We start from the raw sequence: 25,054 nt of genomic DNA, 5'->3' as shown, positions 1-25,054 counted from the left end.
GGGTCCGACCACCATTAATCAAATAAGAACTGTTTTAGATGATGACAGCTAGCTAGATAGTTAGCTAGCTAATAACTATAGCTACTGATACAGATTATGTCGTTTTGCTATGTTTTTGGGGAAGAACATTGTTTGCATCCATGAGCTAGCTAGCATTTTTTATGACCAGCACTGTCCAGATTTTGGAGAAGGGCAGGTGCGCGAGACAAAACTTTACCAGCATCATAGCGTACCAATCGATTAATCGTTGTGACATACGAGTGATAGTGTAATCAATGTGTAATAACTACGTAAAATATTTATGAACGTGTTAAAATGTTATGTGACTACAGTCATATTTAGGTTCTGATTGGTCAACGAGCTTATTTGACTAGTCAAATAGCGATGAGCATCAAATAGCACGTCAAAGACTCAAACGGCGGTCCATACTCCAGCCTCTGCACCCTTGTCGGGCACCGCTGAGACTGGGCAGGGACATATCCTCCCTCCTCACCAGTGTTGTCAACTAATTTTCAGGGTAAGTTGCTAGAGGCAGGTTGATTTGTTGCTAAAAGTTGCTAAATGACGTTGTGATGTCATTACGTAGAATACACAATAACGTTACTCAAATTGACTGGCCATCTCGGCAAAAAATATGATTTGACATTTGTTCAGGTACAGACTCCCACTTTTTTCTGTACTTCTGGCTGTACATTTTGGATTGAGACATGTTGATTGATGTTGTAAGTTCTTGTAACGACCCGGTATTGTGTTCTGTGTTTGTGGGTGTGTTATGGTTCTCATGGCTACTAGCAGGGGTTAAATATGTCAGGACAGAGGGAAAGGTTGGGGGGGTATGATGGGTAATCCCGCGGGATTTGGAAATGATAAATAGGGATTACTGTCTCATCTTCTCTCTCTTTCTGTTCGGGGCCTTGATCTGTTCCTATGGGAGTAAACATTAATTAGACTTGGTATAGTTGTGTACATTCGGCATTTAGCGGCGTGGGCTGTGGCCTGAACAATAGCCCAGTTTAGGAATAAACCTGTGTTCTGACCTGCACACCTAGAGTCCGTCTCTTTTTCCTTTATGACCCAGCCGGGTCATTACATTCTGTTCAAGATCAAACATTCGTGACCAACTATATTGATTGGGTTTGGCTCGTCGAAGCCGTACTACCGCTGCTGCAGTCAGCCAACAATGATTTGCAATTTGCTGAAATTGCTGCTGGCTGTGCACGTGCTGAGCGCCTGCTGCTGACGTCACTCACAACGCACTTTTGCAGCCAGGCGCGTGTGTTGTGACTGAGTGTGTGACAGAGAAAATCGTTCTGTGTCATTTAGAGGGAAAATGAGTGTATTTTAGAGTTTGAGTCACTTTTCAAAAGTTGCTAAAAGTTCCAAATACATTTTTAAAAGTAGCTAAATTTGTTGCTAGGTGCTGTTTGAAAAAAGAAGTTGCCAGGGTAGTCTGAAAAGTTGCTAAATCTAGCAACAAAATTGCTAAATTGGCATCACTGCTCCTCACATGAGCGATATCGATCACCCACAGCTCGTGGTTTCAGCCAATCAGACTCTCTCCATGCACCCCACTCTCTGTCCATGCACCGATCACGCATTCTCTAATTGGTCAGATGCTCATAGCTAGCCCTTCACCACATAGGGACTCATATGATTACGTCTTTATCAATAAAAAAAATATAAACATTCTGGTATAATACTCTTTTGGAGAGGAATGTGATTAATGATAGTTTTTTTTAACCAACAATATGTGATAATTTACTTTAAATGTACTCTTATGTCCTGTTTTGTAACTTTATCATATTCAGATTTTCACTTTTATCTTTTGTTTGTAGTTGGGATTATTGAGGGCACCATTTTAGTTTGTTAATAGCATTAAAATGTCACATTTAGCATAGCATTGTCCTCGTCTCACCAGCACTGGCTGGTCCTATGGTATCCTGACACATGACTCTGCCTTCCCCTCCTTCTCCCTCCCTCCCTTCCCATCTCATACCCCTTCTTCTGAGAGTTCCACTTCACCCTCCTCTACCTCAATCTCTCCTCCGGCTTTTTCTCTAAAGAAAGAAGGTATTTAGTTGATTATCTGTTCAAATATCACAATGAATACTGATACAACGTTAATTCAATGAGCTACTTCCATACCTTCCACGGGAGCAGTTGAAATTGTTGTTGCCAAAAAGACAACCACAGAAGTAATTAAAATATTTCTGCAGATAAAGAAGATGTATATCAAAATATGGAGGGATGCATAAGTGTATATCAACCGTTTAATATCAAGGATCAATTATATTCCCTCTCTAATCTGAAGTGTATGTTTTAAATTTAAATACAGTTTTGCAGATGGAAGTGAAGTTTCTTTGTGGATTGATAAATTTGCCATAAACCATAAATCCATGTCATATTTATTTCCTCAGTGCATACATATGAGATGTCACTAGGGTGCAGTATTCCAAAGCAATCATATCAATTGTGTTACATTAAGAGGAAGAATCCAGAAAGAGTGCCAAATCAAGCCAATAAAGCCAAGACCAGAACTGAGAATCAGAGTAATCTATTTTATCAGATATTATGTATTCTTCAACAACAATACCAACAGCAAAAATGTATTTAGGTTATATAAATTATTTCTCACGCGCTTGAAAACCGACTACCTCAATCATATGAAATGTCAATGCATTACTAGTAAATTGTTCATTGTGTGGATGGATACCAAGCCACGTAGAGAAATCATAAATTGATCAATTACATCAGCATTACAGAACAATAATCATATTCAATCGTATTTACACGGCCGGATAAAAAACGTACCCGATTTAATCTGGTTATTACTACTGCCCAGAAACTAGAATATGCATATAATTATTGGCTTTGGATAGAAAACACCCTAAAGTTTCTAAAACTGTTTGAATGGTGTCTGTGAGTATAACAGAACTCATATGGCAGGCAAAAACCTGAGAAGATTCTGAACAGGAAGTGGCCTGTCTGACAAGTTCTTGTTCATCTTGGCTCTTTTTATTGAAGACTGAGGATCTTTGCTGTAACGTGACACTTCCTACGGCTCCCATAGGCTCTCAGAACCCGTGAAAAAGCTGAATGATATCGAGGCAGCCCCTGGCTGAAACACATTAGCGCCTTTGGCAAGTGGCCGATCAGAGGACAATGGGCTTAGGCGCGTGCACGAGTCGACCCCATGCTTTATTTTCTTTCGTCTTTTTACCTAAACACAGATTCCCGGTCGGAATATTATCGCTTTTTTACGAGAACAGCTTTTTACATTGGCGCATGATGTTCAGAAAATGTATTCCCACCAAAAACTCCCGGTGAATTTACAAAAGTACTCATCATAAATGTTGACAAAATATATAACAATTATTTTAAGAATTATAGATACAGAACTCCTTTATGCAATCGCTGTGTGAGATTTTAAAATAGCTTTTTGGCGAAAGCACATTTTTCAATATTCTGAGTACATAGCTCGCCATCACGGCCACAAGAAATGTTGTTTTTGTTCGAAATAATCCATAGTTATGTCCAAATACCTCAGTTTTGTTCGTGCGTTCAGGTCACTATCAAAAGGGTAACGCGCGAGCGCAATTCGAGACACAAAAAGTCAAAATGTTCCATTACCGTACATAGAAGCATGTCAAATGCTGTTTAAAATAAATTTTTATGGTATTTTTTATGTGAAATTGCGATAATATTCCAACTGGACAATAGTGTATTCATTCAAAGGAGGAAAAGAAAAAACACCGTGCTCGCGGGAACGCGCATATCCAATCTCTTTGTCATCAGGCAGACCACTCAGTGACTGAGCTCCTATACTCTGCCCAGAGACAGGAGAAGGCTCAATCCACTTTCTGAAGGCTTTAGACAGCAAATGGAAGCCTTAGAAAGTGCAACATAACAGCACACATACTGTAGTTTCGATAGAGAATCAAAAGAAGAACTACAATTCTCAGACTTTCCACTTCCTGCTTGGAATTTTCTCAGGTTTTTGCCTGCTATATGAGTTCTGTTATACTCACAGACACCATTCAAACAGTTTTAGAAACTTCATAGTGTTTTCTATCCAAATCTACTAATCATATGCATATTCTCATTTCTGGGCAAGAGTAGTAACCAGTTTAAATCGGGTACGTTCTTTCATCCGGCCGTGAAAATACTGCCCCTATCCATATCAGGTTAAGCTTGACTGGGCACCGCTATATGTTTTATCTCATCCCCCCATCTTGGGAAGGGGCAGGACTTGTGGGATAAGCCCAGCCCCTACCAATTGAGCTCAGCTACTCTCTAGCTAGGTGTCACATCTGCTCCTGCTACACCCTCTGGTGTTCATCCTGTGTCTTCTTGACCTGCAGTTACTCCCCCTGTACACTCTCTCTCTCTCTCCCTCTCCCTCTCTGTGTGATTGTGTGGATGGAGACAGGTGTGCTGGATTCAGAGCAGATCCCTACCAGCTGCAACTCGTTCCATAATCAAGACCTCTACAAATACTCAGTCCTGTCAATTCCACTCTGCCAGATCATAATCTCTGCTCGGTCAGTTCATGATTCTAGCCATTTATGATTACGCAAGAGCCTGTTACTCTGCTGTGCATGTTTCCCTGCCTGACACCGTTTATCCTCTCATTGCCGTTATTGATCTCTCTGGCTCCTGTTCCACATCTCACCACCCAACTACCTTGCTCTGGATTTTACTCACCATCCCTACCTTGGATTCCCCTCAGGACCTGTTTACCCTGTTCTCCTCAGCCAACTCCAACATCAGTCTCCACACTTGGTTTTTCTGCAACTCATCCAAGCTTCCCCGGATCTGCACTCCATATCTCTCTGTGTAACAATAAATATTTTGGTTCATTCATCCCTGTTTCCTCATCTGAGTATGCTCTTAGGTTCCCCTGTGTCGCTCCGCTTAACAGTAGGTTTCTTTCCTTACAGGTGAACATGCTACTAAAACACATTAACATTAGAGAGAAAAATAGTTAATTCCAATATGAGCATTCAATTTATTCAAACAAACCCTGAGTCAGGCAGTCTCTACCTGATGGATCTTGCTGAGAGTGAGACCTGATGTGGACAGATCTGGACAGTGGTGAAGAGTAAGCTTAGTTAGGGAAGAGAACAAGCCAGGTTGCTCAACCATCTTGTCTTCCTTTAATCCTCCTGACATGAGCTGTAACCTCTATACCTCTAGTCTAACCTCTCAGCTCTGAGATCAACAGTTAAACTGCTCTGACAGTGGAGGCCACAGCCACCCTTCTGACAGTGGAGGCCACAGCCACCCTTCTGACAGTGGAGGCCACCCTTCTGACAGTGGAATTAAAAAGGGTGGCCTTCTGCATTCTGTTCTCATTTCCTGTTCGTTGACAGACAGGAGAGGTGAAAAGTGCAGCAGTGGTGTTTCTGAGGACGGGATTGTGGATTGTTTGCAGTTAGAACTTGTGTCTCCCCTGCTGAAAATGTGCCTGAGCTGGTGATACTGATCTGTAGAGACGGGTTCTCCTGAGCCACTGAGAGACACAGACACTCAGAAGGGGTTTTCTGTGGCCTCTTCTCTTCCACTCCCCACCTCTCCCTTCCCCTCCCCACCTCTCCTCTTCTCCTCTCCCCTCCCCACCTCTCCTCTCCTCCACACCTATCCTCCTCTCCCCTCCCATCTGGGATCATGGGTTAAGCTAGTTGATGTTGGTAATACTTTATGCTCCGTTCCCATTAGTTGTGCTATGTTTCAAGGCCCAGAAAATATAGCCTACCTCCAAGCCACATAAAGAGAACTCAAAGCCTTTGATCCAATTCTCCCAGGTTTGCCATGGTCAGTGGATAGTCATGACTTAAAAATATTTATTTTATAATAAACTTTCTTCCTATTAAACTACCTACAGAATATGACTTATTACATTGTTTAGTGTCTCTGTCTGCCAACTAGAATAGTACATTACACCCAATGGTGTAATTCAGCCCTCTTCATCAGTATTGGGTGATTGCATTCCTGCTGAGCTTGCTAATTCAAATCAGTCCCAGCCCAGGTCAACGCCAGCCGACTGTCACGCCCTGACCGGAGAGAGCCTTTTTATGTCTCTATTTAGGTTTGGTCAGGATGTGATTTGGGTGGGCATTCTATGTCCTTTTTTCTATGTTTTTGTATTTCTTTGTTTTGGCCTGGTATGACTCTCAATCAGGGACAGCTGTACATCATTGTCGCTGATTGGGAGTCATACTTAGGCAGCCTGTTTTTGCTTTGGGTTTTGTGGGTAGATATTTTCTGTTTAGTGTTTTGCACCTGACGGAACTGTTCGGTTGTTCTTTTGTTTTGCTTGTTGCTTTAGTGTTCAGTTGTACATTAAAATGACGAACACTTACCATGCTGCATTTTGGTCTGATTTCTCTTCCCCTTCATCTGAGGACGACGAAGACCGTTACACCGATGGACTGTTTTACACTGTCATTAATATCTCGAGGCTCAAAGACTTATTGGTTTAATAAATTCTTCCTGATAAACTGGATAAATATATCTTTCATAACAAAAGTAATTACCTCTGCCATTAAAACAGACCCCCGTTGTTGTCCACTGAAATATAAAACCAACTGTTCCTTTGATCAACCCAATAACTTTGTTCAACTGTATACACATATAGGTACATTTTTGCATTGATTTATCTCTTTTTTTATATATATAATCACCCTGTTACTTGAATTGTTGATTTAGCACAACCGTGACTTGACTTTTTCTAATTGAAGTCAATTTGGGACATTTTCAATGTAGTACACATGTAGTTCTAATAGCCAGTTCTTATGTTCTAGTTGTTCAGTAGCCAACTGAACAGAACCAGCACTATGGCCTAATTCTCTTTAGAACGTTTGGGACTGACTGGTACTCAGAGGAAGTGTGTCTCAGGAGATTCGACCCTTCCTCCCTTTGGGTATCCAAATAACAGGGTTGATGGTGGGGGGCATGTAGAAAGGCTGCTGTATTATAGTGTTACATGCTGACTACACCGGGTGTGCGCCATCGCGTGCATGTTGATTTTTGTCCACCCACACCAGGCACCATCAGGACATGCAGGTTGAAATATCAAAACGAACCCTGAACCAACTATATTCATTTGTGGACAGGTCAAAAAGCATTAAACATTTATGGCAATTTAGCTTGCTAGCTTGCTGTTGCCAGCTAATTTGTCCTGGGATATAAACATTAGGTTGTTATTTTACCTGAAATGCACAAGGTCATCTAATCCGACAATTAATACACAGATAAAATTGTTAACCCAGTTAGTTTCTAGTAATCTCTCCTCCTTCAGGCTTCTTCTTCTTCTTTTGACTTTATATGGCGGTTGGCAACCAACTTTAAGGTGCATTACCACCACCAACTGGACTGGAGTGTGGTCCTCAGTTCATCTTTCAATCACCCATGTGGGTATATGCTCCTAAAAACCAATGAGGAGATGGGAGAGGTGGGACTTGCAGTGCATCATGCGTCACAAACAGAAACAAGTTATATTTTAGCGCCTGGCTACGCAGACGCTCATTGACGTGCACAAGGAGTGTGGATCTAATGATTGAATAACATCTATGTGTACATTTATTTCGCCATGTTCACGCACGCGACGCAGGTGGTGTGGTCAGCATGTTATGGACCCTGTCAGCCTTTTGCCAAGATTCCTCTTAGCTAGATCCATGTCCCACCTCCCCACATCATGTGACTGCTAGGCTCCTTGGGCTGGGACAGTGGGTTCCTGTTGTGGGCTGAAAGTGGCCTTGGAGCCAAGCTTGGGTAACGGCCGAGATTAGAGGCCTGACGGGCTGGTGGATTGATCCAGCATCGCCCTCAAAGGTTAACCAGTGGAGATGTAGTCTGTCTTTACAGGTGTAGTCCCCATTGCACACTCCAGTAACACCACTCTCTGTTTCATCAACCAGACCTCCACTCAGGTTAGAGGTGACCAGCCAATCACACAGATGAAAATGAGTAGCCTACTTCGTCTTCTGGCAGGGCACAGACCCTTTGTTCTGAGCTGTTTGGAGGCTTTTGTCTTTGGTTCACTTCCCCTCATTTCCTCTTCCTTCTCCTCCTATCAGGTATCAAGGTAAGACCCAGGTGCAGACCGTGTCGAAGTAACAATATTTATTACAGCAACAGGGGTAAAGGTACAGGACAGCAGGCAGGCTCAGGGTTAGGTCAGGCAGAGGTTGGTAATCCAGAGGTGGGGGCAAAGGTACAGGATGGCAGGCAGGGTCAGGGACAGGCAGAGTGGTCAGGCGGGTGGGTACAGGGTCAGGACAGGCAAGGGTAAAAAACCAGGAGGATGAGAAAAGAGAGATTGGGGAAAAGCAGGCACTGACACAAACATTCTGGTTGGCTTGACAAACAAGATGAACTTGCAACAGACAAACAGAGAACACAGGTATAAATACACAGGGGATAATGGGGAAGATGGGCGACACCTGGAGGGGGGTGGAGACAATCACAAAGACAGGTGAAACAGATCAGGGTGTGACACTTCCTCTTTCTCCTCCTCTTTCTCCGTCTCCATGCAGGCTGGGTCCTGTCTGGACCACCATGTTTGGTTTATTTGTAATGTGAGAAGACCCCCAGGTTTCAGGGGCCCAAACGTCTGAAAAAAGCCTCACCGAAGATCAACACTGACAAAAACGTCACAAAATAGGGGCCTCCCGAGTGGCGCAGCGGTCTAAGGCACTGCATCGCCATGCTTGAGGCTTCACTACAGATCCAAGTTTGATCCCGGGCTGTGTCGCAGCCGGCCGCAACCCAGGAGACCCATGAGGCGGCGCACAAGTGGCCCAGCGTCATCCGGGTTAGGGAAGGGTTTGGATGTCCTTGTCCCATCGCGCTCTAGCGACTCCTGTGGCGGGCTGGGCGCATGCATGCTGACACGGTCACCAGTTGTACGGTGTTTCCTCTAACACGTTGGTGCGGTTGGCTTCCGGGTTAAGCGAGCAGTGTGTCAAGAAGCAGAGCGGCTTGGCAGGGTCGTGTTTCAGAGGACGCATGGCTCTCGACCTTCTCCTCTCCCGAGTCCCCACGGGAGTTGCAGTGATGGGAGAAGACTTTAACTACCAATTGGATACCATGAAATTGGGCAGAAAAAGGGGTACTAATAAAAATATCAAACAACGTCATCATAATATATGCACAAACTCCTATGAATTGTTTCGGCTGGGAAGCATGCAGACGCCTTGAGTCTAGTGTCCTGCTGCGGAAGGCCACTTCACACCTACAGTATGTGTTAGGGACCAGGTTGCCAGAGAACAGAGTCAGCTGACCTGGTAAGCCCCTGAACTCTTTAGTTGTCTCAAGGAGGGCAGGTTGAAATAACCTCAAGAAATTCCTGTCCTCCACATCAACTCACATCCACATGGACAATGCATTTTCTGGATTCCCTGACTGGTATTTAGGGCATCTTTGACTGTAAATCTCTTACACTACAACACTTTCACTTCCACCTAGTCCACTTCCTGTTTGCTGTGTGTGTGTGTGTCTGTCTTGAGTGTGGCAATAAATGTGTGTTCTGTACATCTGTCTCTTACTGGTCATTTCCGTCCTCTTACTGGGACGCTGGGACAGTTGCGCCACTTTCAGAGACCACCACTCTTTGTCAACAAGGCCAAGGAACGAGGAAATAAGCAATGCCATGATGCTTTATTATAAGACAAAAGCCACAGTGACACTGTTGGATTGAAAGAAAAGAAGGCCAAGGGAATATCATTACCGGGAAATACTCATCCATCCACAATGAAAGGTTTGTCAGAAATAGGAGTGTTGAACAGCACATACTGGAAGACATGAAAAACAATTGATGGAATGTGGTATCTCAAGATACCGTTTAGGAGAAATGTGTGGCCCCTGGCCCTGACTTACCTGTAGCTAGCTATACAGTGATTGCTACCAGGCCAGTGCACTTCACACCTCTTCTTCATGTCATCATTGACATAATCCCTTTTATTACTGTGTTATTTAGTGTTGTAGTGTTACAATGTCTGATGAGGTTATCTGCTGTGTTGGTTACTAATGTGATATATTATCCCAGACCCTGGATGTACGACTTAGTACGCTACTATTCAACTTGACATGTGTGTCTGTATTTCAATTGTCAATGTATCACATTCTAGTAACTCCATTGATTATTTTTATGACATGATATTTTGTTTGTTCATTATATTATCATATTATTTATAGTTGATATTATTGTAATGTCTTGGTAGTCGGTGAGTAGGCTTCTTATTTTCTTGTCGTTTCATCAGCACATCCTTTACACATTCACAAAAACACACACATACTGCTTTTTATCCCAACAAACTTGCCCCCCCAAAATTATCTGACAACTCAATCTTTATTAGACTTTCCCCCTGTGTGCATACAGTTATGAAATTAAATTATCATTATGTCTATGCAATTGTTATTTTTCCATTTGTCCAACCAATGTAGATTATACCTAATCTAAGACATTGTATGTACACTTCATTTTGTATATATAAGTTACTCATAACTTTAAAATGAATGTTGAACTGAGCCAGTAGAGTTATTTTTCAAATGTAGCAGCCGTTATCGGTTAAGGAAAAAGTGTCAATTGAGCTTTCTGTCAAGGACTGAGACAGCAATGCATCATATGAAAGCGAGAGGAAAACTGTAGTAACCCACAACCTGCAGAAACCTAGCAAACCTACAATGACTGAGTGCTATCTTTAAAAAAAACAGACTTCTGTTTTTTTCAAGGGCATTGTAAGGGAACATGGTGACCATTTTATCAACACGCTAGTTGATAAGACAGGGGTGTAACTTGTATAATGATGATGTCACAACTTAAATAAACTGTCTTTAACAAAAACAAAGTTGAAAAAATATATATTCTCCATGATCAAATATTAAACTACCCTTGAGATGCCAAAAAACAACAATGCAGTCAAAAAGTGGGTAAAAATGTAATATACACCAAAACAGTAGAATAATTTAATTGTATCCCCGTAGACACCTTCACCATTTTGAGTGGCAAGAGAGGGTTAAGGAACGTAAGTTTTTTTACGCCGTTTGTTGTCATGACTGCGGGAGGACTTGTTGGTTTATGTGGGATTCACCATGATGGGACTGAAAAGAGATGGAATGAAGTGAAAAGATTATTCAATGTACAATGTACCTCTCCTCTTATAGTAAGTACAAATCAATGGATATGGCTTTAGCTACCTATCAAACTGTCTGATTCCATTCACAGCGTCCTGTGGGCTCAACCCACAGGGCTAAGACAGGGCTGCCGGTGCATCAGCGCCTGTAAACAAAATGAGATATACAGTACATAGAAATTAATACAATCTGACAGCATCATACAGTACAATGGATCACCTCCATCTCTCTCTATGTCAGAGAGTAACAGACGGGTTAAATACGTCTGAAACGGATGTAAGATGTACACAAGTAAAATGTTTGCACACATGACAGTAAGTCAAATCAAATCAAATTGTATTTGCGCCGAAAAAAACAGGTGTAGACCTTTCTGTGAAACGCTGACTTACAAGCCCTTAACTAACAATGCAGTTTGAAGAAAAATAAGAGTTCAGAAAAATATTTACCAAATGAACTAAAGTAAAAATGAATAGAACACTAATAAAATAACAATAATGAGGCTATATACGGGGTGGCAGGTAGCCTAGAGGTTAGAGCGCTGGGCCAGTATCCAAAACGTTGCTAGATTGAATCCCCGAGCTGACAAGGTAAAAATCTGTCGTTCTGCCCCTGAACAAGGCAGTTAACCCACTGTTCCCCGGTAGGCCGTCATTGTAAATAAGAATCTGTTCTTATCTGACTTGCCTAGTTAAATAAAAAATACAGCAGGTACCGGTACTGAGTCAATGTGCGTGGGTATAGGTTATTTGAGGAAAATAAGTGTCTGCTAAATTGCATATATGATATGTTAATGTGCTGATGTGGCTTAGTGTGTCATAGTGTTCTGCTGACATTACTGTGAGAGGCACCCTGTGTCATGTAATCCTGTTGGTCTGGTTGGTCCAGCATGTCAGCTGGAACAGCTGAGGGAGAAAGGGATGTTTATTCCAATCCACACTGTTCCCAGTAAAGCTCTGTTATGTGCTCCCAGTATGCAGGTTTATATATATATATTTTTTTAACTTTCTGTCATCGTTGTGTTGTTCTCTTCCTCATACTTGTCATTGTACCTCATGTGTTTAGATAAATGAGTCAGATAACTCCCTGCACAGTGCTAAGTGTGTGTGTGTGTGTGTGTGTGTGTGTGTGTGTGTGTGTGTGTGTGTGTGTGTGTGTGTGTGTGTGTGTGTGTGTTTGTGTCTGCATAATGTTGTGAGATGTTATCTCTGTTCAAACGAACAGACATCTCATCAGACTTCACTATCTCTGTTCAAACAGACATCTGATCAGAAAAGTCACAGGGACAAAATATATGTTTACTTCATGGCACATTGACTGAGTTGACTGGTGCACACACATGCACTGTTTTTTCCCCTGGTCGAGGAATCCTTATCATGATTGGGCCTTTCATTGGTAACTACCCAAAGATGTAAGTCAGTTTTGGTCCTTACCTTCTGAATCTGGAGCCATTGTTTCTGCCCCATCCATGTCATCATCATCATCATCCATATCGTCATCTGAGGAAAAAAACACGAAACAGACTTTATTTTACTATTTCAATTACTCAAATGTGAACGTTTGTTTGTATGGCTTTGACTAACCTTTCGCCATGGACTCTGACACATCATCGGAATCCTCGTCGGTCTCATCCTCATCTAAAGACCAGATTAATATATATGATGTTGAGCCACAATAATTCATTAGAACGTTCCAACAGCTAAAGAACAAGCCATTTGAAAGCACAGGTGATATGATTCTGGATCAGAGGAAACAAACCTTTGTGTGAATCTGCGCCTGGCTCTGCATCAGATTCAGATTTGTCATCCTCTGAGTCTATGAAAAGAAAATGTGCATAACTTCGAGAAATAGCATGAAATGATGGAACATTTGATACAAATTACCCCAGTCTCTTTGATTCAGTGCTGCATGGATCAGCTGATTAAAGAAGCAAGGGGATCAAGGGACATGCAAGATAGAAGACATACCAGAGGCATCCTTATCCATATCATCTTTGTCAGCATCAGAATCTGTATCAGAAAGCAGTGTTTCAGTTATCACAATATGGTACCATTACCACTCACAATGTAATACTTAGTGCTTTGATATTTATATTTAACCTTTATTTAACTAGGCAAGTCAGTTAAGAACAAATTGTTATTTACAATGACGGCCTACCCCGGCCAAACCCTAACCCGGATGACGCTGAGCCAATTGTGCACCGTCCTATGGGACTCCCAATCGCGGCCGGTTGTGATACAGCCTGGAATCGAACCAGGGTCTGTAGTGAAGCCTCTAGCACTGAGATGCAGTGCGTTAGACCGCTGGGCCACTCGGGAGCCCATTTTACAGGGAATCACATATGTACATTTCATTATGGCCTAATTTTTAGCTACATTTCTATGGTTTAGTAGTGGTAACTGCACCTTTGGGCTCTTTCATCATGCTATCATCAGTGTCCTCTGGCTGGACTTCAGTGTCCTCTTCACTGTCATCCTCTTGTGGTTTAGGGGCATCGCTGGTCCCAATGTCCTCCTTGCTGTTGGAGTCTGCGTCAGCCTCAGTCTTATCCTCACTCTCATCCTTAATCTCATTCTTACTGTCATCCTTACTGTCCTCCTTACTGTCGGACTCTGTTGTGTCTAGGTTCATCTCCGCATCCAGCTCCTCCTCCTCCTTCTCCGCCTCCTCCAGCTTCCCCTCCTCCTTTGACTCCAGCTCCGCCTCCTCCTCCGAATCCTGTAGAGGCTCAAAGTCTTGGCTCCCTATAGGGCTTCCCTCCTCGATGTTGTCTTCAGGGCTGGCCTGCTGTTCCCCCACGTCACCTCTCTCCTTCATGTCCGTTTCCTGCTGCTTTGGTTCCTCCTCCGAGAACTGGACATCCGCTTCGCTGCTGTCTTTGCTCTCGTCTGAGCTGTCGCTGTCTTTCTCATCTTCTTTGTCTGGCTTGTCGTTTTCTTCTGAGGTGTCCTGTTGGCTCTCGCTGTCCTTTTCTTCTATTTCCTGGTGCTCTGGTTCCTCCTCTGGAACCCGGGCCTCTTCTTCGCTGCTGTCTTTGTGGTCATCTGAGCTGTCGCTGTCTTTGCTGTCATCTGTGCTGTCTTTCTTGTCATCTTTGTCTGGCTTGTCATCCTTAGTGTCAGAGTCTGCGTCGTCTTGTTTGCTGTCGCTGTCCTCCGCTTCCTCTGTCTCTGTGTCTTCTGCGCTGTCCTTCTCTTCTGCAGGGGCCTTACCATCTAGTTCAATGTCCTTATCCTCATCACTATCGTCTTTGTCTGTGGCAGCATCTGCAGAAAAGTGACAGTGTTTAGACATTCTGGTAATTAATTATTATGGTATATGACGTAGAATATGTAGTTCTGAACCAAGTGAGAACAAGAAAGGTCATGGGGGACACCAGTAGTGAGAACAAAAGAGGTCATAGTACTGAGCCCTGGGGGACACTAGTAGAGATACCTTCCCTATATTGACCCTTTGTGGGTGAGAGATACACAAACTTCAATGAGTAGACTCACCTGCAGAGTCATTATCTAATATTTCTTCTTCACCTGCAGTAGCCTTCCCATCTGCATCCTCTTGAGGTGAAGAAAATAACAGATTTATGACCAACTGATGGGTTGAATGGTTCAAAATGACAGTTTCCCAGACAATGAATATCCAGTTCAGAAATGTCAATTTAACACACCTGAGTCACTCTTGTCGTCACTCTTGTCATCATCTTTGTCTGTCTCCGTGGCCTCCTCCGTGTCATCACTGGTCACGTCTACAATCACACATGATTTATGTCATCAAACTGTCGCAACCTATTATTTGATGTCGTTGTATTGCCAATGAACCTGTCTAGTACAACAATATGATGAAAACCTTGACGTTGTTCTTCATACTTACCAGAGTCAGCTTGCACGTCTGTCAGCGCTTGATCTTGAAAAGAAACACAAAGTTCACTGTGTGTTTTATTATGAGTACCTAATCATGTTTTCGTTAGACAGGGTCATGTATTGTCTATTTATCAATGCTTTGAGGGTGGGAGGACGTACAGTATTAAGGGCGGTATTTACAGCATCGTCCCTATTGTCCTTGTCTGTGGAATGACAGAGGATAACCTATTGCACTGTGACCGTTCTAGTTCTTCACTACCAAAACAAAGGAACTTTTTTTACTGGCAGCACTTCCTATTGAAAATACTGTGAAGATAACTATGTTTTGTCTTTCTCTGCAAGGAGTTCACCTGCCTCATGTTATGATTAGTTAATGTCAGAATCCAAGTATTTATTTTTGTAGATACATAATCCAAGTCTTTAGTCCCTTACCCTCAGAGGCATCATCTGACTCTGTTTCATCTTTATTGTCATCTAATGAAGTTTCCCAACTCCAGTCCTCTAGTAACCCAAAAGCACACAATTTTGGTGTAGCCCCAGATAAGCACACCTGATTCAACATGTCAACTAATCATCAAGACCTCAATGAGTTTAATCAACGTGTACTGTTAGGGGTACTTGAGGACTGGAGTTGGGAAACACTGATCTGATGGACAAAGAAAAATACTCTTCGACGTGTATCTCCAACGTTAATGTTGTGTGCAGTGCACTTTTCCACGTCATACTGTTCTCATATTTTTGGCATATCTTTCATCTGTCTTTATCTTCACCAGCAGCAATGTACTTTAACTTACGTATTTTGTTTTTGAATCAGTCTGTTTTTAACACTTACCTGTGGAGTCACTGTCAGGAGACTCTGTGGAGTCACTGTCAGGAGACTCTGTGGAGTTACTGTCAGGAGACTCTGTGGAGTTACTGTCAGGAGACTCTGTGGAGTTACTGTCAGGAGACTCTGTGGAGTCACTGTCAGGAGAGTCTGTGGAGTCACTTTCAGGAGACTCTGTGGAGTTATCTTCTGGAGACTTATCCACATCTGCTGATTCTGAAATCATAATTTAAAGCAACATAGATTTATTATATATTTTATGTCTGCCTGGTGATGTTTATAGCAATGTTTATTACACTGATGATGTTTGTTACAGTTATAATGATAGTATGTTCTGATGATCAGTGAAGTCAGAGCTTGGTTATTGTACAAGGAATTCAGAGAGAAAAGTTCTTACCCAAAACCTCTGCTGACACCTTCTCACTGTCATCATGTCTATGTCCTGGGATTTTGTTTTGTTTCTTACAACCTCATGCTACCGTAATTTCCGGACTATTAAGCGCACCTGAATATAAGCCGCACCCACTGAATTTTAAAAAATATATTATTTTGAACATAAATAAGCCGCACATGTCTATAAGCTGCAGGTGCCTACCGGTACATTGAAACAAATGAACTTTACACAGGCTTTAACGAAACACGGCTTGTAACAAAAAATAAAACATTTGCAGTAAGCTTTAGTTGTCTTTTTGCACTGAGTCAATTCCTCACGCTGCTGTTTCCAACGTCTTATCATCAACTCATTAAGACCAAGCTCCCGTGCAGCAGCTCTATTTCCTTTTCCAACAGCCAGATCAATCGCCTTCAACTTGAAAGCTGCATCATATGCATTTCTCTGTGTCTTTGCCATGATGAGGGTGACAAAATGACTACCGTAATCAGAATGATGGGAAGTTTGAGAGCGCTCGATTTAATCTAAACAGTAAACAAAAAAGTTGTTTGACCTTAACCCGTTCGGCAATTTCATTGGTCTAATGAAAGCTTCATGCCGCCAAAAAACTGAGCACGTCACAGAATGTATTTTTGGAGAAAAAAAAATTGAAAGCGGGAAAAATCCATATATTAGCCGCGTCATTGTTTAAGCCGCGAGGTTCAAAGCCTGGGAAAAAAGTTGCGGCTTATAGTCCGGAATTTACGGTAATCACATTAGCCTATGTTAGCTCAACCGTCCCGTAGAGGTTAAAGACTTATCCAAAAAGACTCACAGGTGTAATCGGCGAGCTTCTACAAAGTATTGACTCAGGGTATGAATACTTATGTAAGTTAGATATTTCTGTATTTCATTTTCAATAAATTTACAAACTTTTCTAAAAACATGTTTTCACTTTTATCATTATGGGGTGTGTAGATGGGTGAGAAAAAAAAATTTAAATCAATTTTGAATTCAGGCTGTAACACAACAACATTTGGAATAAGTCAAGCAGTATGAATACTTTCTGATGGCACTGTAAGTATAATACTGAAAGGCACAATTTATAGTACAATATTTACACATGTATCAGGGAAGGGGGAATTGGGGATCCAAGTGTCACCTCTAACTACCATTTTGTACAATGTATAATAACTCTAGAAGAATTTGTGTTTCACTTTGTATCTTTGTTTTGACTAAAGTAGCTGTTGTACCCAGCTGTGCTTAGTCTTTCTGAGGCTAAAAGTAGCTGTTGTACACAAAAGAACGAGGAAGGTGTGGCCTTGGGTGGCAAGAACATCTCTCAAAACGTATCGCTTCCCTCACCAGCTGCATCTTAACATAATGACATTATCGCTTCCCTCACCAGCTGCATCTTAACATAATGACATTATCGCTTCCCTCACCAGCTGCATCTTAACATAATGACATTATCGTTTCACTCACCAGCTGCATCAGCTGTATCTTGGCTGCCTGCTGCTTCAGCTGCATCTTAACATAATGACATTAGTGTTATTGGAAGGCTTGAAAATACTGTGTAATTTCTTACCTTGTTATTGATTATACAATTATACAGCATTCTGGCCATTTTTTCTGCTCATTTTTTTTTGGGACAATAGATATGAGGCTAAAGTTTGTCTCTCCTCACAGCTTTGTCCAATTCAGAGTGACTTTAAAGTAGACATGCAGATGAAGTACATATACACTACCGTTCAAAAGTTTGGGGTCACTTAGAAATGTCCTTGTTCGATGTTATTTTAATGGACAAAAAAATGTGCTTTTCTTTCAAAAACAACGACATTTCTAAGTGGCCCCAAACTTTTGAACGGTAGTGTATATATTTTATGTGCACTTCAAGGCACAGCACATCACAGCATGCCGCACTCGCCTGGGCAAAAAATATTTGACTGCATGAATTGAAATAACAAATCCTCATCATCAACAGGGACTTTCACAGATTTTGACCAGCTGGTTAGCATTTTTCGTGATGAATCTTGTTCTGGAGGCAGCTCTGCAGAATAGTCACTAGCTGGCACAGCAACAAAGTCATAACATCTGATTTTAAATCTAACCCTAACCTTAACCACAATGAAAAACCTGATGCATAACCCTAACCTGAAATTAAGACCAACATTTTAGTTTTCATTCATTTTTTTACAATATAGCCAATTTTGACTTTGCAGCTTGCCAATCTAAGGGGGAATTTCTCAGTTTTGCCTCCAGGACAAGACTCATGACAATAAACGTCAACCGGCTCATTCTTATCGAATGATTTCGACCTTTGGCCATAACCCTTATCTTTGACATTTGACCTTTGTTTATTTTACTCCTAGGCCTCACCTGGGGCATCAGGGGCATCAGGAGTGCCTGTGGTTTCCACGCTGGTATCTCCATCTGGAAGACAAGGACGGGTGACTTTGATCCCAACTACTGTAATTATCAGGAAATCCCCAGTAGTCAGTGTGTTCATTTCCATTGAAATGAATTGGTGACTCACTGCTTGTGGATGTATCACTGTTACTCACATCTGATAAATGAAGAACGAAACATTGGGTGAGTTGGAGTTAGACGTCTGGCCATTGAACTTGTTTTAGGACTCTTCAGTAATAAAATTGGTCTGGACAAGATCAATATTACTATTATATTTTTTAATTGGTAAATGGTTTTGATTGGGCTTAGTGTCTTTCAAATACTGTTTGAAGTGGATGTTATAGAATGTGTGTTTGAAGAAGGCAGTAAGTAAACAATGTTCTTTGGCATGAAAAGGTTTGGGGAATTGATATGACTTTGGCTTGGATTTGAGAACCCTTTGGTTTATTCTGTCAACTGTCTAAACCTCTAGCATGGCCCCACAGGAAATAGTCACATTTATGGGGCATGATGAGGTAGGACCAAGGAGCAGAGAAGAGAACCAATCAAGGAACCCTTGGTTTAGAATAAATGTAAATACTTTACTGGGAAAACGTTCAATAGTAGGTACAATGTAAAACTGGGAAAACAACAAACACTAAGACTCGATAAGTACTCAGGAGACAACGCACACAGCAAACAAATCGTTTTTCACATTATACTCTGAGTTGCTCAACATGGGTTGTCTTTTTGAAGTCAACACACACACACACCACACACACACACACACACACACACACACACACACACACACACACACACACACACACACACACCACACACACACACACACACACACACACACACACACACACACACTGATCTGGTGCATCTGTGGATCCACTGCACCTAAAAACAAATTTGCGTCACGATCAACAGCTCAGTTTTTAACTCTCTCATGTTGAACGTCCTTCACTGATACTGTGCAGTTAAAGTTTTTACTTTCAGGGGGAATCACCATCCTAATTATTGTTCAAATCTACAGAGTTGGTTTCCTTGAGAGTTGAGTTGATTCTACGTCATACTCTTGTCATACACTTCTTCCTTGATAGAAAGACAGATTCCCCCAGTCCCCAAAACCAGCCACTCATACCTCCAGCCAGTTCTTTACTAGAGTCAGTCCCAGTCCCAGTCCCCAAACCCAGCCACTCATACCTCCAGCCAGCTCTTTACTAGAGTCAGTCCCAGTCCCAGTCCCCAAACCCAGCCACTCATACCTCCAGCCAGCTCTTTACTGGAGTCAGTCCCAGTCCCCAAACCCAGCCACTCATACCTCCAGCCAGCTCTTTACTAGAGTCAGTCCCAGTCCCAGTCCCCAAACCCAGCCACTCATACCTCCAGCCAGCTCTTTACTGGAGTCAGTCCCAGCCGTGGTCCCTGAGAACAACAGAGGTTTTCTGTTTAGTTTCCGTCGGTATGAAATGGTACATACCTGGTGTGTTTAACTAAGTATTGGGTAGGAGATACATTGGAGTCAATACAAACCTACAGAGTCTCCAGCTGCTGCTGTAACTACCGGGCTGCCAGTGGGGCCTCCGCCATCTTTGGCACCTGAGACCAGAAAAGTATCATAGCATCCATTTTGTCAGGTGCCAATGATCACCCAGCTAAGCCAATACCAAACTATAAAACGCAATATCTTAATGTATCCAATCATGCAACACTCTAATGAATCGATTTTAGCAGTGTTGAAGATTCAGTCCAGTGTTTTGAAAATGAATGTAAATGAAATCAGAAGACAAAGCACATATCGGAAGCGATCCGTATGTAACCTATGTGTGTAAGCTTTGACTGGAGGGCTTGTCAGTGTGCTTAACATTAAGGTGCTCTAGCAAGGCAGCAGCTCTCTCTGAAACACAGCACAATGAATGCTGTCATTGTTCCCTCATAAACAGTACTTCTGACTAAATACAAATACATTCATGTGTATACACTACTTATAATTAACAAAGCTTATTAGCCTGTAATTTTCTAACTGTTGTGGTAATTATGAACGTCATGATAAAACACAAATTACACATTACCATCATTATCTCCCTCTGTTCCATCTGCAAAGGAAAGATGCATAGGGGAGCATGATTAGTGGTTTGGAGAATTATCTCCATTTGAATAGACCATATGTGAGGCCCACCCTACTTCTCTCTCTATCCCACATCAGGCACAAGAGAACAGACCTCTTTTGTGTCTCCACAGAGTGACCTGGGTTCTGATTACACTACCGTTGTGGAGAAGCAGAGGACTCCCATTGTGATTCAATGGGATGGATGGAGGTCGATGTATACATTGCAAATGCCTCCTTAAACATAATGGAATGGTCATTTTGGTTGATATTTTTGCTCACTTGATGTTTGCAGTGTAGTTTAGAGTAGCTTAGAGTAGCTTACAGACTGGATAACTGGAAAGGTGAAGCATGTTTTGTCATTGTGTTAAAACTGTTATTAAACTAAAGTGGAAACCGTCGTCTCTAGACATCTTGTTGACCTATTATTAAATATGTATATTATTATTAAGCTGTAGTTACTGATGGAAATATTCTAAATTCCCGCACATTTATAAGATTTAACAGAAGGTTTAATTGCATGTTTTCTTACCAGTAATGGGGGCTGAGAGAGCAAGACCAGCCAAAGCAAAGATCAAAGGAACAATCAACGTTCTGTTAGAATGAAGAACACAGAGATAGAACTGATCAGTACACTTTTAAAACAATACTTTAGTCAAACAGATGTAAAGACTTCTAGAAGCCATCTTAGGGTCATAGTGGCAGTGGAAAAGGCTAAACATAGTATTTGAATGGAAGCAGGTAGGAGGAACTGTGTTTCCCCTGCTCATTGCATTATAATAAGAATATATGTAACTTGCAGCAATGCAAAGTATCTTATGGATGTTCTTATGTTCAATATATATTATGGATAATGAATTATCAATGAAAAGTTCATAAAAAATTAATCAATGATATGTTGCTACATTATATACTTTTCATCTTTTAATATAATGAAAAGTCAAATAAAGGATTATTGTGAACTATTTTGACTTTAAAGGTAAATTCTCAAAATCTTTTTAAAGACTATTTAGAGTCCCGTCACTTCATCTTGTACCAGTATCATCATTGATATCAGTGGTAATGCTATTGTTATTGGAGTTTAGGATTGAACAACAAAAAAGGACATCTGGAACAACAACAGAAATGACACACACATTGCCAAGCTATTGCGATCCCACAAAAAACTCCCACAAAAACAATGAATTCAACTGTTCCCCTCTCTCTATCATTGAAATACCCCCAGCAGGTCTAAACGTCTCAAGTTTCCTTCTACAGGTAGACTAACAAATACACTTCCCCCAAGAATACAGCTGTCCAAATATGTCAAATAGATTGTGTCATTTTAAAAGTTCCAGTACACACACGTAAGTCAAAACCAAATACCCAATGCAAGCTACCGTTGTGTTAGTGTTCACTTACCGTGACAGCATTGTGACGGGAGAGTTTAGCCAGTGGGGCGACACTCAGGTGTCTTTATAGTTTCTAGTAGGTCTACAGTCTGGCTGGAGGGAGCCCAAGAGGTTTTATACTTTCACCACCCCCTCTGCTCCTAGGGGGCAGAGCCTGTGAGCCACAGAGACACACTGACAGACAGAGAACACACTGGAATGCTATTTGGCCCTAAACAGAGAGTACACAGTAGCAGAATACCTGACCACTGTGACTGACCCAAAATTAAGAAAAACTTTGACTATGTATAGACTCAGTGAGCGTGGCCTTGCTATTGAGAGAGGTCGCCGTAGGCAGACTTGGCTCTCCAGAGAAGACAGGCTATGTGCACACTGCCCACAAAATGAGATGGAAACCAAGCTGCATTTTCTAACCTCCTGGCAAATGTTTGGCCATATTAGAGACACATATTTCACCCAGATTACACAGACCCACAAAGAATAATAATACAAATAAAAAATCTTGATAAACTCTCATATCTACTGGGTGAAATACCAGTGTGCCATCACAGCAGCAAGATTTGTGACCTGTTGCCACAAGAAAAGAGCAACAAGTGAAGAACAAACACCGTTGTAAATACAACCCATATTTATGTTTATTTATTTTATCTTTCAAACTATTTGCACATCGTTATAACACTGTACATAGCGAGAATATGACATTTATAACGTTTATATTCTTTTAAAACTTTTGTGAGTAACGTTTACTGTTAATTTCTGATTGTTTATTTCCCTTTTTGTTTATTGTCAATTTCACTTGCTTTGGCAATGTAAACATATGTTTCCCGTGCCAATAAAGCCCTTTGAATTGAATTGACAGAGAGACAGAGGCGTTGCAGAGGAACAGCTAGCATTAAACTCCTTTAAAACAGGGTTGAGCGTGAGGCTCTCACACCTTTGTGTTTTCAAACAGCTCATGTTCTAAAGTCCCCTCTGATCTGAATCTACCCCCATATCTCCCCTTAAAAACCCTCAGCCACTCACACACACTCATAGCTTACACATTTACCCCGTGCCCCCTCTCCAAGTACCCACAGTTAACACTTTAGTCTGTAGATCGTTTTGTTGTTTTATTTCTATTGTTTGTCCATGGGATTTGATTTGATTTGATTGATATCATAAGGTGAATGCACCATTTTGTAAGTCGCTCTGGATAAGAGCGTCTGCTAAATGACTTAAATGTAATGTAAATGTAAATGGATTTATTTGTGTTTGTCAACTGAGCTGTGATTGGTGTGTTTTTCGGCGGAACAGCACACAGATACTGTATGTGGTCAGGCAGGAAATTGTCTTTGATTTAAACCAAGTGATTTCTCTGCGCTGGTTTCTCCACATAGTAGGCTACTAATAGACTACCTGATTGGAAGTTATCCAGTGGTAATGGTATGATGTAGCCAGATATAAAGTAGGGATGTTGAAGTGATTTGATGGCGTGAACAGAGTTCATAGCAGTAGAGGAACAGGCTATTTATGAAGTTTATGGAACGAACAACGACACAGGATTCATCACTTTAACCTAATATACACTGAGTAAACCAAACATTAGGAACACCTTCCTAATATTTAGTTGCACCCCCTTTTGCTCTCAGAACAGCCTCAATTCGTTGGGGCATGGACTCTACAAGGTGTCGAAAGTGTTCCACTGGGATACTGTCCCATGTTGACTCCAATGCTTCCCACAGTTGTGTCAAGTTGGCTGGATGTCCATTGGGTAGTGGACCATTCTTGATACACATGGGAAACTGTTGAGCGTGAAGTTCTTGATACAAGCCGGTGTGCCTGGCACCTACTACAATACCCCATTCAAATGCACTTACATTTTTTGTCTTGCCAATTCACCCTCTGAATGGCGCACATACACAATCCATGTCTCAATTGTTTCAAGGATTAAAAATCCTTCTTTAACTTGTCTCCTCCCCTTCATCTACACTGATTGAAGTGGATTTAATAAGTGACATCAAAAAGGGATCATAGCTTTCACCTGGATTCACCTGGTTAGTCTGTGTCATGGAAAGAGCAGGTGTTCTTAATGTTTTGTATACTCAGTGTTTGTGTTGAACGGGTTGTGTCAACAACAACTTAAAAGACCTCAAATCCTTTGTTGGGAAAATGATATTGTTGAGAAACCTTCAGTCTTTCTTCGTTTTCCTGAAGCAGTAGAGAGAATCTGTTCATGAGGTTTATAATGGTTGAAACGGAGAACATGACACAGACATCAAGGCATATAGTGTGCCTTGATGTCAGCATGTTTACGAGCTTTGTAACATGTTTAAAGCTTTGTAACGTTTTAATGAAGACTTCTAACAGTCGTTAGGCCCCTCTGGATATTCTGTGACTTTATTCCACCCACTCAACTCTCACTGACTTCATTAGTGATGATTATGATTCAGCATGCTACGTTTTAAGACTGATGTAAAGATAAACATGGATAACTTTAGTATTATCCCTATCCCTATCCTATCCCTATTGTTACATGATCAACCTTATCATTTCACACCAAACAAGTTGCATCGAGACTTACACTCACACTCTGAGGCAACTTTTAAAGCCAAATTTGAAGAGAACGAATAATTAATTTCATAGTTCCAACCAAAACTGTTCTCGCATGCTTGTCAGAATGTTTCTTTGTTACAACTAAAGAACTCTTCTACTAACCTGATGAAAACATTCAATAAGACATTTTCACATGCAATAGACCACACTGGCAGGATTAGAATGGGTCTTGTCTGGTCAGATTAAACTCTTTTGAGGATTGGGGATTGACTGTTTCAGATGCTAATCTGATGCTAATGCTAATAGTTTGTATGGTAAATGTGTGAATAGGTGATCACTGAGGTAAAGATAATAGATTACTGGTGTAACAGAATAATAGATTATTAGCTAGCTTCCACTGATATTAACCCCCTGCTGTTAGCTTCATTGGGTCTTCAG

The 25,054-nt window shown here is 41.5% G+C and overlaps 1 protein-coding gene across 2 annotated transcripts; it reads right to left on the bottom strand.

Moving 5' to 3' along the window:
* Positions 1-10,332: 10,332 nt before the first annotated feature.
* LOC106588966 (uncharacterized) lies at positions 10,333-22,210 on the bottom strand. 2 transcript variants are annotated; one of them, XM_045709588.2, is made up of 18 exons: positions 22,095-22,210; positions 21,226-21,287; positions 20,659-20,682; positions 20,120-20,185; positions 19,970-20,011; positions 18,566-18,619; positions 17,672-17,716; positions 15,823-16,032; positions 15,001-15,033; positions 14,798-14,875; positions 14,628-14,687; positions 13,539-14,399; positions 13,101-13,142; positions 12,892-12,948; positions 12,717-12,770; positions 12,567-12,632; positions 11,200-11,281; positions 10,333-11,103 (listed from the first exon to the last, which is right to left on the bottom strand). In XM_045709588.2, the coding sequence occupies exons 1-17, from the start codon at positions 22,103-22,105 to the stop codon at positions 11,253-11,255; spliced, it is 1,794 nt and encodes a 597-aa protein (XP_045565544.1). In that variant the 5' UTR covers positions 22,106-22,210; the 3' UTR covers positions 10,333-11,103; positions 11,200-11,252. The 2 variants fall into 2 exon arrangements, with proteins under 2 accessions (XP_045565544.1, XP_045565545.1); XM_045709589.2 differs by having other exon boundaries at positions 17,672-17,710.
* Positions 22,211-25,054: the final 2,844 nt, after the last annotated feature.

This window comes from Salmo salar, chromosome 27 (assembly GCF_965601325.2).
Source record: "Salmo salar chromosome 27, fSalSal1, whole genome shotgun sequence".
NCBI classification, from domain to species: domain Eukaryota; kingdom Metazoa; phylum Chordata; class Actinopteri; order Salmoniformes; family Salmonidae; genus Salmo; species Salmo salar.
Note: the sequence above shows the minus strand (reverse complement) of the source record. Positions and strands in the feature narration are given on the sequence as shown.

Bases quoted from the DNA above. Each gene is read 5' to 3' on its own strand.
- LOC106588966 (XM_045709588.2), bottom strand. The intron at 18,620-19,969 runs GTATGAGTGGCT...CTTGTCTTCCAG, and splicing joins CAGTAAAGAGCTGGCTGGAG to ATGGAGATACCAGCGTGGAA. The intron at 12,949-13,100 runs GTATGTCTTCTA...TTCTTTTCATAG, and splicing joins TATGGATAAGGATGCCTCTG to ACTCAGAGGATGACAAATCT.